The 13,421-nt window shown below is 38.7% G+C and overlaps 1 protein-coding gene across 2 annotated transcripts in view; it reads right to left on the bottom strand.

Annotated features, from left to right (window-relative positions):
* Window positions 1-3,444: 3,444 nt before the first annotated feature.
* The window catches only part of TWN2 (valyl-tRNA synthetase / valine-tRNA ligase (VALRS)), a 169,857-nt gene continuing 159,880 nt past the window's right edge, over window positions 3,445-13,421 (bottom strand). Inside the window, exons 13-22 of one of the 2 annotated variants that reach the window (XM_087699063.1) lie at window positions 11,326-11,628; window positions 11,062-11,232; window positions 10,362-10,552; window positions 7,832-8,234; window positions 7,275-7,526; window positions 6,666-7,172; window positions 6,475-6,578; window positions 4,821-4,920; window positions 4,566-4,711; window positions 3,445-4,452 (exon numbers count right to left, since the gene is read on the bottom strand). In XM_087699063.1, the coding sequence (XP_087555189.1) occupies window positions 4,284-4,452; window positions 4,566-4,711; window positions 4,821-4,920; window positions 6,475-6,578; window positions 6,666-7,172; window positions 7,275-7,526; window positions 7,832-8,234; window positions 10,362-10,552; window positions 11,062-11,232; window positions 11,326-11,628 (2,346 nt within the window). In that variant the 3' untranslated portion in view covers window positions 3,445-4,283. The remainder of the gene's footprint in view (window positions 4,453-4,565; window positions 4,712-4,820; window positions 4,921-6,474; window positions 6,579-6,665; window positions 7,173-7,274; window positions 7,527-7,831; window positions 8,235-10,361; window positions 10,553-11,061; window positions 11,233-11,325; window positions 11,629-13,421) is intronic. The other variant, XM_087699072.1, reaches the window with a different exon arrangement.

Raw genomic sequence — 13,421 nt, forward strand, 5'->3', positions numbered from 1 at the left:
CTCCAAAATAACATTATGTTGATATTTATTCACCTTGTAATTAGTTCCATATATAAAGCATTGAATGTTGATTTCATATGATCCATTGAAACTTACATCAACGTTCATGTTTGACTAACATCCTTATGCCACTTACATTTTTGAAATTAGATTCTTTTATGTGTCATTTTGCGTATTTAAGGGATATGCCCATAAGGGGGACTTAAGGGTATGTAGCTCTTGGCATGTCACTTAAGATTTTGATGTTATACATGTACATGGAAATAGTTTACAATAATGGACTATATATTCATGAAATTCTCAATACGATTAGCACATTACAGCATAATGTAAGGAATGACATATGCAAGTCATATCTACATATTTATAAAGAAATCTTGAGATCATTAGGAGTGTAATTCTATTTTACAAGATTTTAGTGAATGGTATTTTGCTTGAACTTAAGGGATGTACATGGCCTATATGTGTCCTTGCCATTAGACAACATTGATTCTTACTACTTTTGTGCATTTTATCTTGACTATCTTATTGTCTTGAACTACTTCTATAATTAGTGTTGTATTCTCCACTTTGACCTTAGATTTCTTATTTCTTCATTAGGTTTTCAAGTCCTTATATTGGCAACTTAAATTCACACATGTGACCCTTTAGTTCAAACTTTTAATTGCCATGGATTTTAGGATCTAATGCAATGAGAATAAGGTATATTTAAGAAAATGAATTACATGTCCCACAACTTAGAACTTATTGTGTTGTTCTTTAACCATATCTTAATTTAAAGGTATATTTTGAGAGCTATAGGCATTTCCCAAAAGTAATGTCCTAACTATTTGAGTTTTTCTCATTGGTGTATCACAGTTTGAAACCTATGTCCACATGGTGTGTTCATAGGTAGGTTTGATCTAGGAAGATTCCACTGTGATCAAGCTTGGTTTATCTTTGGCTTGCCAACTATCTAAAACTGCTAGCATGGCTCTTGAATCCACTTTTAGCAAAGGCATTCGAGTGTGTGCCTTTTTTAGAAGGAAGTCATAGAGATCTATACTAACAATTGAATAAGTATCATAGAGTGCCCACTTTACATGTATGGTTACTCAACATTGTTTGCACAATCACTAAGCCTCATTAAAATCAAATGTAGTTAAAAAACTTGGTGGGGTGATATAAGGTTGATAAACATAATGATGTATACTATATCAATAAAAGATCCATTCTTATTAAGTAGTATGTTCATAAGAACAGTAAGTCTAGTTGAATTGGTCATGCATAAGTCAAATTGATCTCCACTCATACATAGTCCTTAAATCTTAGGTATTTTGTGATGCTTTGAAAGAAAGTCAAATGCTCACATTTTGTTCCATATTTTCCAATAATGTAAACTAGACTCTTTTCAAGAAAGCCCTAAATTTAGGGGTAGGTATTTTAGACACATTCTAGAATCTTGTATAGCTAAAGTAACTTATGTGTGATACCTTTCATAATTCACATATACATTCATATGTACTAAGTGTTTCCACACATATAATTAGAATTACAATCACAATCTTAGACTAATTTTGTTCATAGAATAGACCCAATCTTGTTCCTCTATGAGCATCAATGGTTCCACTCAAAGTATGATGGAATTAATGTCAAACAAGAATATGAAAACAATGGGATATCTACATTGTGGATACAAAGGGTTTGTTTATATGAACATGCACCATTTAGATACAAGCATGCCATATCCACATCATCTATCTCTACTACATAAATGGAGGGGTGGGATTATTTCTATCTTGGCAATGAACGAATTTAGATCTCTCTCATAGTACAAGGAAGAAAAAAGAGTAAATAGAGTGTGGTGCTTGTATCTTCTAAAATGAACAAGTTTTGGCATTCTTCTTAGCCTCAGGGACTTAGAGATGTGGTATTTGCCCATGATTTGAGTGACTTGAGGACATTCATGATTAAGTTTGCTTGATTCTATATTGATATCTTGGTTTGGGTATACTTCATTGAATGTATTTCAAAAAAGTACTTGTCTTCTATTGGACAGTATCCCCTATTGAGATTTGATGCTTGCAATGGCTATAATGACCTTTCATAGTTAGAGAATTATGCTTGTTTTTCTATGAATGAGTTAGTTGATTAGCCATTAGCAACACCACATGTATAAACATGTCCAACCAAGTTATGCACCTAAGAATGCAAGCAAGATTTGACCCCACAACCTCACAATTATGATCCCAAGTTTCATAAGCTACTTCAACACCTTTGGACATACTACATAAAGACCAATTGCAAAAGCTTTTTTTATTGTCAAAAGCTTCAATGTTTAGTATCTAAAATTGAGTTTCAAAATGAAGATGGAACTCTACATGAAGGTATCCATATTGGAAAGTGTGAGGTTAATTATATGTGAAGGCATCCATATTAGAAATCAAGGTTACATGAAAATGCACAATTGTAATCAACTTGAGTTTGTAATGCATGTAACCTTGAATGATAAGATAGAAATTGCTCAAATTGTTGGCTCAAATGCATGCTAGGACTATTGCTTCCATTTCTATGCTGTTCTTGCATCCCCCACAAGTTACAAGATACTCTTTAGTGTAGCCTACATGCATAAAAAAGGAGATACATAAGACTTGGCATCACTATACTAATCTCATCTTGATGAAACAAAAAACAAAGTCATGGACAATGATATGAACCTTATTCACATCTAAATTATAATCAATAAAGGAATGTTCAAACCACATTGAATATATGGTCTTCATTCATTAGGTTCGAGAATCATCTAATCACCAAATTGTGCAAAGTAGGTAATTTAATTCTTGGAAATCTAGGTACCTTTACTAATAACTTGGTAGAAGATAAATTGTGTCTACCATTTGGGTAGAGAGAAAACATTTTGAAATATTCAACACATTGTAGAGCAACCCTAATTTGAATTCTAGATCTAGAATAGAACTCATGCACCCTTACCCTTCAAATTAGACCTAGAACGTACACATCCTCACCTTCCACATGGGTGATTGTGCTATCACCCATGTGGCACTAGATATATTCGTGACGAGGATATATGGGCCAATAGGTTGTCACCTAACAATCCTCCATTATAATTTTTTTTCCAAGTGAGTTGCATAAATGTTTTTTAATGGTCAAACTATTTATATTATATAGAGCTCAAAGAAAAAATATTAAAATATTTTGATGTTTTTGTAAAGTAGCCTTAGTTACAAACAAAAGGTTCATAAAAAAAGGATAGTGAAGGGCCAATAGAGTGACACTCCAAGATGCATTACTTTAGAGTTTAACAAAATCTAAAATATAAAAAAATTTACATGGCTCAATTGTTTGACTTAAGCTCATTTGTAATTTTAAAAAAATTCATATTATACTATTAAGTGGCTAAAAAAGCCACATCTTTCTTGTAAAATTGTCACTCAATTGGGGTAGGGTAATGAAGGCTGATAATACACGTTTGTCGTCCCAAGGATTAAAATCCGTACTCATAATTGCCAAGATGTAACTTCAATCCTTCATTAGTGCACTAATTGTTTTCACGTTTGTATTACTTTCCCTCCTTGAATGCTCTCTCAATAAATATTTGGAGACCTCTCTCCAAGGCATTTGCATGTGTGTGCCTTGTTAGACAACCTGAGACGTTGATGGATTAAGAGGCTGCCTCGTGTTTATGACATAATTGATTGGATATTCTCTGGGCAAAACAAACTGGGTAATCAGGCCACCTTTAAATCTAGATGAACTTCGATGTCTAGGTTGCAAAATAATTGTGTTGGCCATTGCATGTTTCTGATAATTGGTAAAGAAACCTGCTTCAGAGCCGCCCAGCTGAGAGTCGGTGAACCCAGCTGAGCCTAGCACCCACGTCTCGAAAGAATATTGACAAATGCAAAACACAGTTATCAAGTGATGATGGAGCCTCAGAAACATACGATGAGTTGACTGATCCCACTCAGATTGGAGAATAAAGGAGACTCCGGATAATGATACACATGATGTACACTTTCAATTAACTCAAGACTGAATACCAATGCATTAATGGAGGAAGATGTGCTCTTGCAAGTATACAACCCTCCAAATAATATTGAAGAGTCTACTGTTGAGACTGCTCAACAAGTAATAATAATGAAGTATTCATGTTAACTCTTCTGAAAACCATATAAGCCAATGAAAAAAAAATGCTGCTGCTTCTCGGTGTCAAAATTTCTGCTGCACTCGCTTGTACCATCAGAGCTAGTAGCAGCTCATCCAGCCAAGAGGGTAGCTGTAGACTAAGGAGAATCTATTAGTAGTTTCTGAAAGTTTGTTGTGGCTTCCTCTACCAAGTCGAGCTCCGCAGTTATCTTATCATATTTACTGGTATTGTCCTCCTGAATTTTCAAAGGCACTTTCTCTTTGTAACCTGGGATCTCCATTTTCCTGGACAAACCATCCTTTTTCCTAGGAGGAAAAGCAAACATAACAGTTCAGATGAATAAAGCAGCTCAGTGATAACAATGCTGAAGTCCTGACCAACCAAGCATGTTATTTTGAGACACTTCCAAAAGACTCACTGTAGTAAATCTTCTCGTTTTCTGGCTAGTTTGGCAAGTTCTGCAGCAGGATCCACAACACCTTGAAGCAACAAATATGCTGATATCTGATCATTTACAATCACAACTGCAGTACCAGGTGGCGGAAGTTCTGCTTCTTGCAGCATCTTATTACCATTCAAAAAACGTACGATAAGTTGGGGGAAAAAGTAGAGCTAGCAATTGAAGCCATGAAGAACTTTGATCAGTACCAGCAGAGCAATTGTCAGCACAAACCTGTAAGTTTGACAGGCCCGAAAGAGTAATGATTTCTGTTGACCATTTCTCTGCCACAAGTCTGGCCTCTGTAGCTCTACAGAGCAACGACCCTTGTGGTCTGGAGAGAAAACAGATTGTTATACATTGTAAACATAATTATGATTATGATTCAATCAAAACAAAGAGAACAATTCAAACATGAGGACTTTGAAAGTACAAGATCAATGACAAGTTAGGGTATGGGGAAGTACCCCCACATTTTGTGATATCCCCAAAATACCACTTCAATAATGACCAAGACGCCTTTCATATTCGGTAGACATTCCCCATATAAGTGGCTGAATTTCCCGAAATGTCCCTTAAATAACCAAATTTCCAATAAACAAACTGCCCAGTACATCATATTGTCATGGATATGGTCCATTGGGTGTAAATGGTTAAATGTAAACTACCTGTGTCTTGAGAGATTGGGTCTCAAACTCATGTGAGGGTAAGTTAAGCCTTGTACTTAACTTACTCTCCTCATTTACAGATAACCAAACCTCTTGGACACCTAAAGTCTAACCTCGTTTATTTATCCTTGCAGTTTTCTTTGCAGAAACTGCACTAAGATGTTAGATCTACTACAAGATATACAGCCTCACTCTTGTGCTGGTAGACATGCACATGTGATATCCCTGATGACATATGTCCTTGGGAAATTCAATCACATCCACATCCACATCCACAGCCACATATGACATTGCCATTGACATAGTTCTGTGGGGATCAGCTTTGCTCATCCTTCATGCTCAACAATGTGAAATATCGATAGTAGAAGGAATGACAAACCAAAAGAGAACTAAACTAAAAGAATCCTGCATTGAAATGTTTGTCTTACGGGCTTTATTACTTAAAGCACAATAGCTGACCATGATATCAGTAACTATCAAAGGATGTGCTTACCGAATGACTATATAATACAGCAGTCTTAGGCCGAAAGTTCAAACAACTCTTACAAACAGCTATAAGAAATGCAAACAAGAGAAAGTGCATGTGCTGTGAATGAACCAAGACTGATAAAAAGGAGTGAATACTGCTCAAAGCTTCAGGTGGAGGCAATTCCCACTCTGTGACAGGATGTGTGTATGGAGCTTGGGTACTTAATCACCATGATTTGCTGACCCACAGATAGTTGAATCTGATGGTTTTAGGCCTCCATGACATGTGCAACTAGGTTCTAACCTCACAATTAGCAACTCTTGCAAAAACAGTTCAATCTGATGGTTTTAGAGGCTCTATGATATGTGCAAATTGAAGACTTTGCTACAGGTGACTGGGAGAACTAGGAACTGATCTCACTGTTGGGAGCTGAGTACACCTGCACCTCTTTTATGTCTACACGTGTGTGATTAGCTGCTTAGGAATTTGACTAACAGGATGGTTCTAGACACTACTCTAGAAAGACTGCACCAACTATCTGATAACTTTCACGATTAGTTTTGCTTAGATCTTTTTCCTTGTGTGGATGCTTCTTTTTGTTAAATGTGGCTGAAAGGATGCAAAGACTACCCTCTTTATGTAGAAAAAGAAAGAAGCACATCTCAACTTCTCAGTTCGACAAAGTATTTGAGCAGAAGCTGCAAAGCTTGAAAATGAAAAACAGAAAATGTTTAACATGAACACATCTCACCTCTCCTTTGGCTCTAGTAGATATCCATTTCGTAAAGATCGAATTGATTTTACTACAGACTCGATCAATGACATCTCGGACTCAACTTCTAAGTCTGTCCATTCCTGAATCAAGAAAACAAAAGTAGGCAGTTTAAAAAATTTAAAAAGACCAGGTAAAACAGTGTTAAGTTTAGCTTGATTCACCATCACCTTAACAGCAGAAGGGTAGTCTGCAATCATTATTGATGATATTTCAGAAGTATCCTGACCACGGGGAAGACGCTGCCATAGCTCTTCAGTTACAAATGGCATGAAAGGATGCAAAAGGCGCAGCCCTGTTTCTAAACAAATCCACAGAGTCTCTCGAGTGACCTTTTTCAATGTACCGACATCACTGTTTTGATCATCTACAGCTAATGCTGGCTTGGATAATTCAATAAACACATCGCAGAGTTCATATAGCCACCATTTATACACTGCTGTTGTGGCTCCAGCTAAATCATACGCCTCTAGACAAGCATTTGTTTTGATGATGGCTTTGTTTAGAACTGAAAGAATCCATTTACAGCTTAAAGGAACTGTTCGTATGTCCAAACTACTGGAGGGGTGAAATCCTTTTCCAAGATTGATCATGGCGAACCTTATAGCATTCCAAAGCTTGTTGCACCATTGCCGATAGCCAACAACCCGCTGTATATCAAGATTGATTTTGTCCGACTGCAGAAGCACACATATTGAGATGCACATATAGACCAAAAGCAGTGATTAGAAAACAAATATAGCACGGCAACAAAATACAATGCCCAAATGAATATTTACCTGTGCTGTGTATGCAACAAGTGCAAAACGCAATGCATCTGCACCACATTCAGCTATCCCTTGAGGGAAATCCTTTGTCATACCCAATCTAGCTGTCTTCAGCTCTTTCTCATTTAGGTTACCAAGCTCTAGTCGTTTTAACAAATTATCCAATGAAATTCCCTCTATAACCTCTAAAGGATCAATGACATTCCCAAGCGATTTGGACATTTTTCGTCCATGTGCATCTCTGACCATTGCGTGAAGAAAAACCTGATGGATTTCCAAAATCTTACTTATCTCTCTCTTCCCTCCCTCCATGCCTCCCTCTGTGAGTTGACCAAGCCTAACACAGGCTGTTTAACAATCACAGACAGAAAACAGCAAAGTAGAACATACGAACAATGACAAATGCCAAGACATTTCAAACTAAGTCCTAGCTCATACACAGCAAAGTAGAACACACAAGAAATAACAAATGCCAAGACATTTTGAACTAGGTGCAAAGTAAAACAAACTTGCAATGACAAATGCCAAGACATTTTGAACATGTAACTCCTAGCTCATACACAGCATACCTTCTTGAATGGAACTTCCCCTGTGAGCTTCATGCCAAGCATGACCATGCGGGCAACCCAAAAGAACAAGATGTCATGCCCAGTCTCCAGGAGAGCTGTTGGATAAAAAGCTTTCAAATCCAAAGTCTGCTCAGGCCAACCCATTACGGAGAATGGAAAAAGTCCAGAAGAAAACCATGTGTCTAAAACATCTGGATCTTGTACCAGCTTGCACACTTTTCCACCAAACTTTTGACGTGCTTCCAACTCTGCCTCCTCCTGGCTTCGTCCTACTACCCAATGGTCATTATATGCACCAAAGTGTTGAAGCTCATCGCCTTCCAAGGTAACATACCAAGCCGGTATCCTATGCCCAAACCAAAGCTGCCGTGATATACACCAATCTCTTATGTTCTCCATCCATCTGGCAAGCATGCAACCTCGATTTCATTCTCTCTCTCTCTCTCTCTCTCTCTCTCTCTCTCTCTCTCTCTCTCTCTCTGTGTCTCTCTGTCTCTCTCTGTGGCCCTGCCCTCTGAATTTTTTTTGTTTGGGGATAAAATACTTTGCACTTCATTAGTGCTCAAAAGAAGCCTTCAAGTGAGGGAATAAAACAATACTTTGCATTTCATTAGTAATTTAAAATCAGAAAAAACAATAAAACAAGGGCTTGAGCTGCTGAAGCTTCATGAAATTGATCAAGGTTGCTGTTGGGAATGACAGAAGATAGCTCATTACTTTTATTTCAAAGAAAGTTTGTCGTATCTTTCAATGCAATTGAAGTGCATAAAAACTCAATTCTTGTTGTCTACATGGTCCAAAGAGTCCAGAGGCATGTTCAAGCAAAGAGAGGACACTTGGACAGTTGAGTGCAAGTCAAATGACACCCATTTTTTCCTTGCAAAGCTTTGTTTATTGGTTAAAAACACCCAGAAGTGGTAACAATCCTTATAATACTTACACCAGCTGAAATGAGCAGGTAGAAGTAGAAGCTTCAAAGAGCAAACTCTATAACAGTAGAGAAAAATTTGACATGGCTTTATTACCTCTGCTGATGTTCATGGCAATAATTATAAGGATATCACAAGAATTGAAGAATACCAGTGAAAGGTACATTCTTAATGTAAAACCACTGCTGTGCTTTATATAAATAAAAACACACCGTAGTTGCTGGTTCCCACCTTCTCAACAGCACAAATTGAATCCAAAACTTCCTTTTTGCCCCCAAGGCAATGAGTGAGTTTATTATATTACTTCTTAGCTTCCTTGTATTTATCCCTGATGACATATAACAGGGATCAACTACACTCTTCATTTTGCTCTAATAGGTCATTTTGGCCTCCGCTAAAAGCTAGTACGACTGTGTGTGTGTGTGTGTGAGGAGGTCCACATCTGTCCAATAGCAATAACACATCTCAAATGATATCTGCACATCCACATATCCTGGTCTGGCGATAAAGCCATCCTTGAGAAGATGTAGAAGATGGTTCTTGTAGAGGGTCATCTTCACGCCAAGTGGTGCATCTGGGGAAATCCACATCTTCTCAATGTTGAACAGGACAGGGACATTCCAGGTTCCTATTCTGTCACGGAAGGTTCCTGTCACTACACACTGTAGTTGCTGGTTCCCACCTTCTCAACAGCACAAATTGAATCCAAAACTTCTTTTTTGCCCCCAAGGCAATGAGTGGAAGTTTATTATATTAGTTCTTAGCTTCCATGTATTTATCCCTGATGAGATATAACAGGGATCAACTACACTCTTCATTTTGCTCTAATAGGTCATTTTGGCCTCTGCTAAATGCTAGTATGACTCTGTGTGTGTGAGGAGGTCCACATCTGTCCAATAGCTATAACACATCTCAAATGCTAGTATGACTCTGTGTGTGTGCGTGCGTGCATGATTGTGTGTGTGAGGTCCATGTCTGTCCAATAGCAATAACACATCTCAAATGATATCTGCACATCCACATATCCTGGTCTGGCGATAAAGCCATCCTTGAGAAGCTGGAGAAGATGGTTCTTGTAGAGGGTCATCTTCATGCCAAGTGGTGCATCTGGGGAAATCCATGTCTTCTCAATGTTGAACAGGACAGGGACATTCCAGGTTCCTATTCTGTCAGGGAAGGTTCCTGTCACTAGGAATGCTCCCCCCCCCCCCAAACCAAAAAAAAACCCCAAAATCACCAACCAAAAAGAAAGCACAACAGATCCTAAATGATAGGTTAACATCCACGTATCCTGGTCTGGCGATAACGCCATCCTTGAGAAGCTGGAGAAGATGGTCCTTGTAAAGGGTCATCTTTATGCCAAGTGGTTCATATGGGGAATCTGTCTCTCCTCAATGTTGAACAGGACCAGGATCTGCACATCTCAAATTCTCAAACTCCTATTGATCAACCATATCTGATGTTTTTGATAAGCTGCTGGGATCTGCACCTGTCATTAACTTCAAGCAAATGCTTTCTATTTAAGACATTGTATCTTACTAGCCTATTAACATAAGCTCTAGCTCCACTTCAGTTCAGAAGCTAAGAGACAGTGTAGAGACCGAAACCACTCAGCCTCAGCTTGTTTTGGAATAATCTCCAAGCGCCCATCTCGAACAACATCACAAGCTTCTTTGGCCATTCCACTACAATTGACAAACCATTGTGGTTTTAGCATTGGTTCAATTACATCTCCACTTCTTGAACAAAAGCCCAGTCGCATGACATTATCTTCTGCCTTTCTGTACAAGCCCTGGGTAATTCAAAACAAACCAGTCAGTACTTTAGCAAATGCCTGTTCAATATATATCCAAGCTTCGTAGAAATCATAGCTCTTTCCCTCTATCTTTCAAAGAAATCAGCTTGACCTCCAAATATAGGTTGAATTGAAACTTTATTTCAGCAAACAGAATGACAAGCTGAATGCATTGTGGAAGGAAACACAGTGCTTGCAGCAATGGACAGTAGGACATCTTGAAATCCACAAGCACTGAACCACAGAGTCAGCATTCTATACACTAGCAAAAAACTTTAACATCCTTATGCACAAACAAATGTGAACTCACACTGCCTACCCAATACACCTGTCACCAATACAGCATGCAAGTACCATGCAGAGCAATTGAGGTGCTTGATATTCAGTCACTCAGGTGATGATTGATAATCAAGCAAAGACCATATGGTTACTTGGAAGAAAATAAATGCAACCATTCTCAGAAGTTTACAAAAATGATACCCTTAAGGATTAAAATCAAAACTTACCTTTGCTTTTAAAGCTTCAACAACAGCTACTCGAGCATGAAATCTAGCCATTCCCTGAAATTGGGAACCTCCATATTCATTAATCTTTCCATCATCAGTTAATATGTTAATAAAGTCCAAATTGTGTCGTTTCCCAACAGCAAAATCATTTGGATCATGTGCAGGGGTTATCTGTAATTAGAACAAGTGTCAACATAGAGTTAAGCAGCAGCAAAAGACAGCAATATCTCATGTAAACTTGCCTTACAACATTAACCACCATACCTTTACAGCACCTGTCCCAAAAGCTGGGTCAACAAGGACAGCATCACAAATAATTGGTATCCTTCTACCACTGAAAGGATGTATTACGAACTTCCCGTGCAAATGTTTGTACCTTTCATCATCAGGATGAACAGCAACTGCTGTGTCACCAAGCATTGTTTCAGGTCTTGTTGTTGCAACCACTATTTCTCCTGCTTCATCCTCCAAAGGATATGCAAAGGATGTCAATGTGCCAAACTCAACAGGAGTCTTGTAACCGGGAACATTCAGTAATGTCCTGCCTTGTATGTCTGTATGCTCAACCTGAAAAGCCGCAAATTACAAAACGGGCTCTCTCTCTCTCTCTCTCTCTCTCTCTCTCTCTCTCTGTGCCACTTGATCTGCCTGACCCCACTCAAAAAAAGCAACCTATAACCCGCTTTCTCTACAACCTGCTGTTCCACCATTCTTTTTCTGAAGGACTAACAAGCAAGTTGTCCTCAAAACAAACCAGAAATTTAAGCAGCATCATTCAGATGGTCTCTACCAACCTACACAAGGACATGTGCAAGCAAAGGCAGGCTGATGGAGGACTCAAAACAGTGTGCAGAAGATTTCAACAAGAAGATCTCCATCTCTGAAGAAGCTGGCAGCACAAGAGAAGCAGACTGGACCATCTCAACAGTGTTGCACTTATCTTGTTCCTTGGTTGTTTGGGTGTGGTACTAGAATACCTTAGGGATTGTATTTTTATTCTATCATTCTCACATTGATGGATGTGGCATTCCAGCAATCTTATCTTCTCTCTTGGTGTTTACTGTTCAGTGTGCGTGCGTGCATGTGTGCATGTGTGCAGCTGAACATTGATCTAATAGTGATATAAAAGCTACCTCTTCTGCTGTTTCTCAGCTCTTGAGCCATTACTGCCACAACCACCATCAAGCCTTGAGGGCCATGCCTTCTCTCTGCCTGCATGTTCCTGCTGCCAAAAGTGTTACCTGGCTGCCTGTTGGCAGCACACTTTCACTTGCCAGCCACTTCTGCAGGCACCAGTCTGAATCACCCATTGACAGTTTGATGTCACCAACAGCCCAACACAGCTTATCCATCACATTTAATGCTGAAAGTCAACTCTCACAGGCCCCTGTTGACAAGCTGACCTCTTCCCAATCACACTTGGTAAAAAATTGCAATTCCCCCAAATTCGGCCTCAATTTCATAAATAATTTGAGGTTTTTCTGACAATTAAAGAATTTGTTCATCAATTTGCCAGATTGGCTCATTGATGACCCCAGAGAAATTTTTTCATTGAGATCAAAATTGACCAAATTTCACCATAAAAATTTGGGCCTTTTGTGAAATTCGCCCAAATTCATTGATGCTGAGTCTTATGCAACATTTCGGGGCATTGGAGCCAATTTTGCTTCAGTTTTTCAGCATCTTCTTTGACATTCAGTCTCATCTACATTTGAAGTTAGGACAGCAATTGGTCCAAAATACCAGCTATATACAGCAAGCAATAGCTCACAATGACTTGCTGAACATCTTTGGCAATGATGACAAGTTGGTTGGAACCAACTATCCCATGTGGGCTTACAAGACGAGACATGTATTGGCTCACAACGACTTGTTGAAGATGTTTGGCAATGATGACAATATGGGTGGAACCAACTATCCCATGTGGCCTTAGAACATGACATGTATTGGCTGCAATAAAGCTTTGGGGTTATGTATTTGGTATTGAGCGAAGGCATGCAAACCTTGTTGCAAAAATGATGCACATTCATCTAGCTCATTTTAGTGATGAGTGGATCATCAGCATCAACTCCTCCCACAGCTGATCAGCTGAAACCTCCCACAATTGATCAAGCTGAGATGGAATGAGCAGGATGCCCAAGCACATGCATTGATTATGTTGTCGTGCAAGAGAGAAGTCATTCCGCATATTTGGTTGGGCACAACGGCCAAGGATGGTTGGGATGTACTTGTCTCTTCGTATCATGTGCGTAATGAGGTGCATGTTGCCTATTTCAACAAGTAGCTTAAGATAGAGCTCTACTCGAGTCATCAAAGTTTTACCATTGTACTTCACTTGCTTGACAAAGGGCATACCAATG

The sequence above is a fragment of the Lygodium microphyllum genome, chromosome 2 (assembly GCF_053477565.2).
Source record: "Lygodium microphyllum isolate KBCC chromosome 2, Lygodium_microphyllum_v1.1.10, whole genome shotgun sequence".
Classification (NCBI taxonomy): domain Eukaryota; kingdom Viridiplantae; phylum Streptophyta; class Polypodiopsida; order Schizaeales; family Lygodiaceae; genus Lygodium; species Lygodium microphyllum.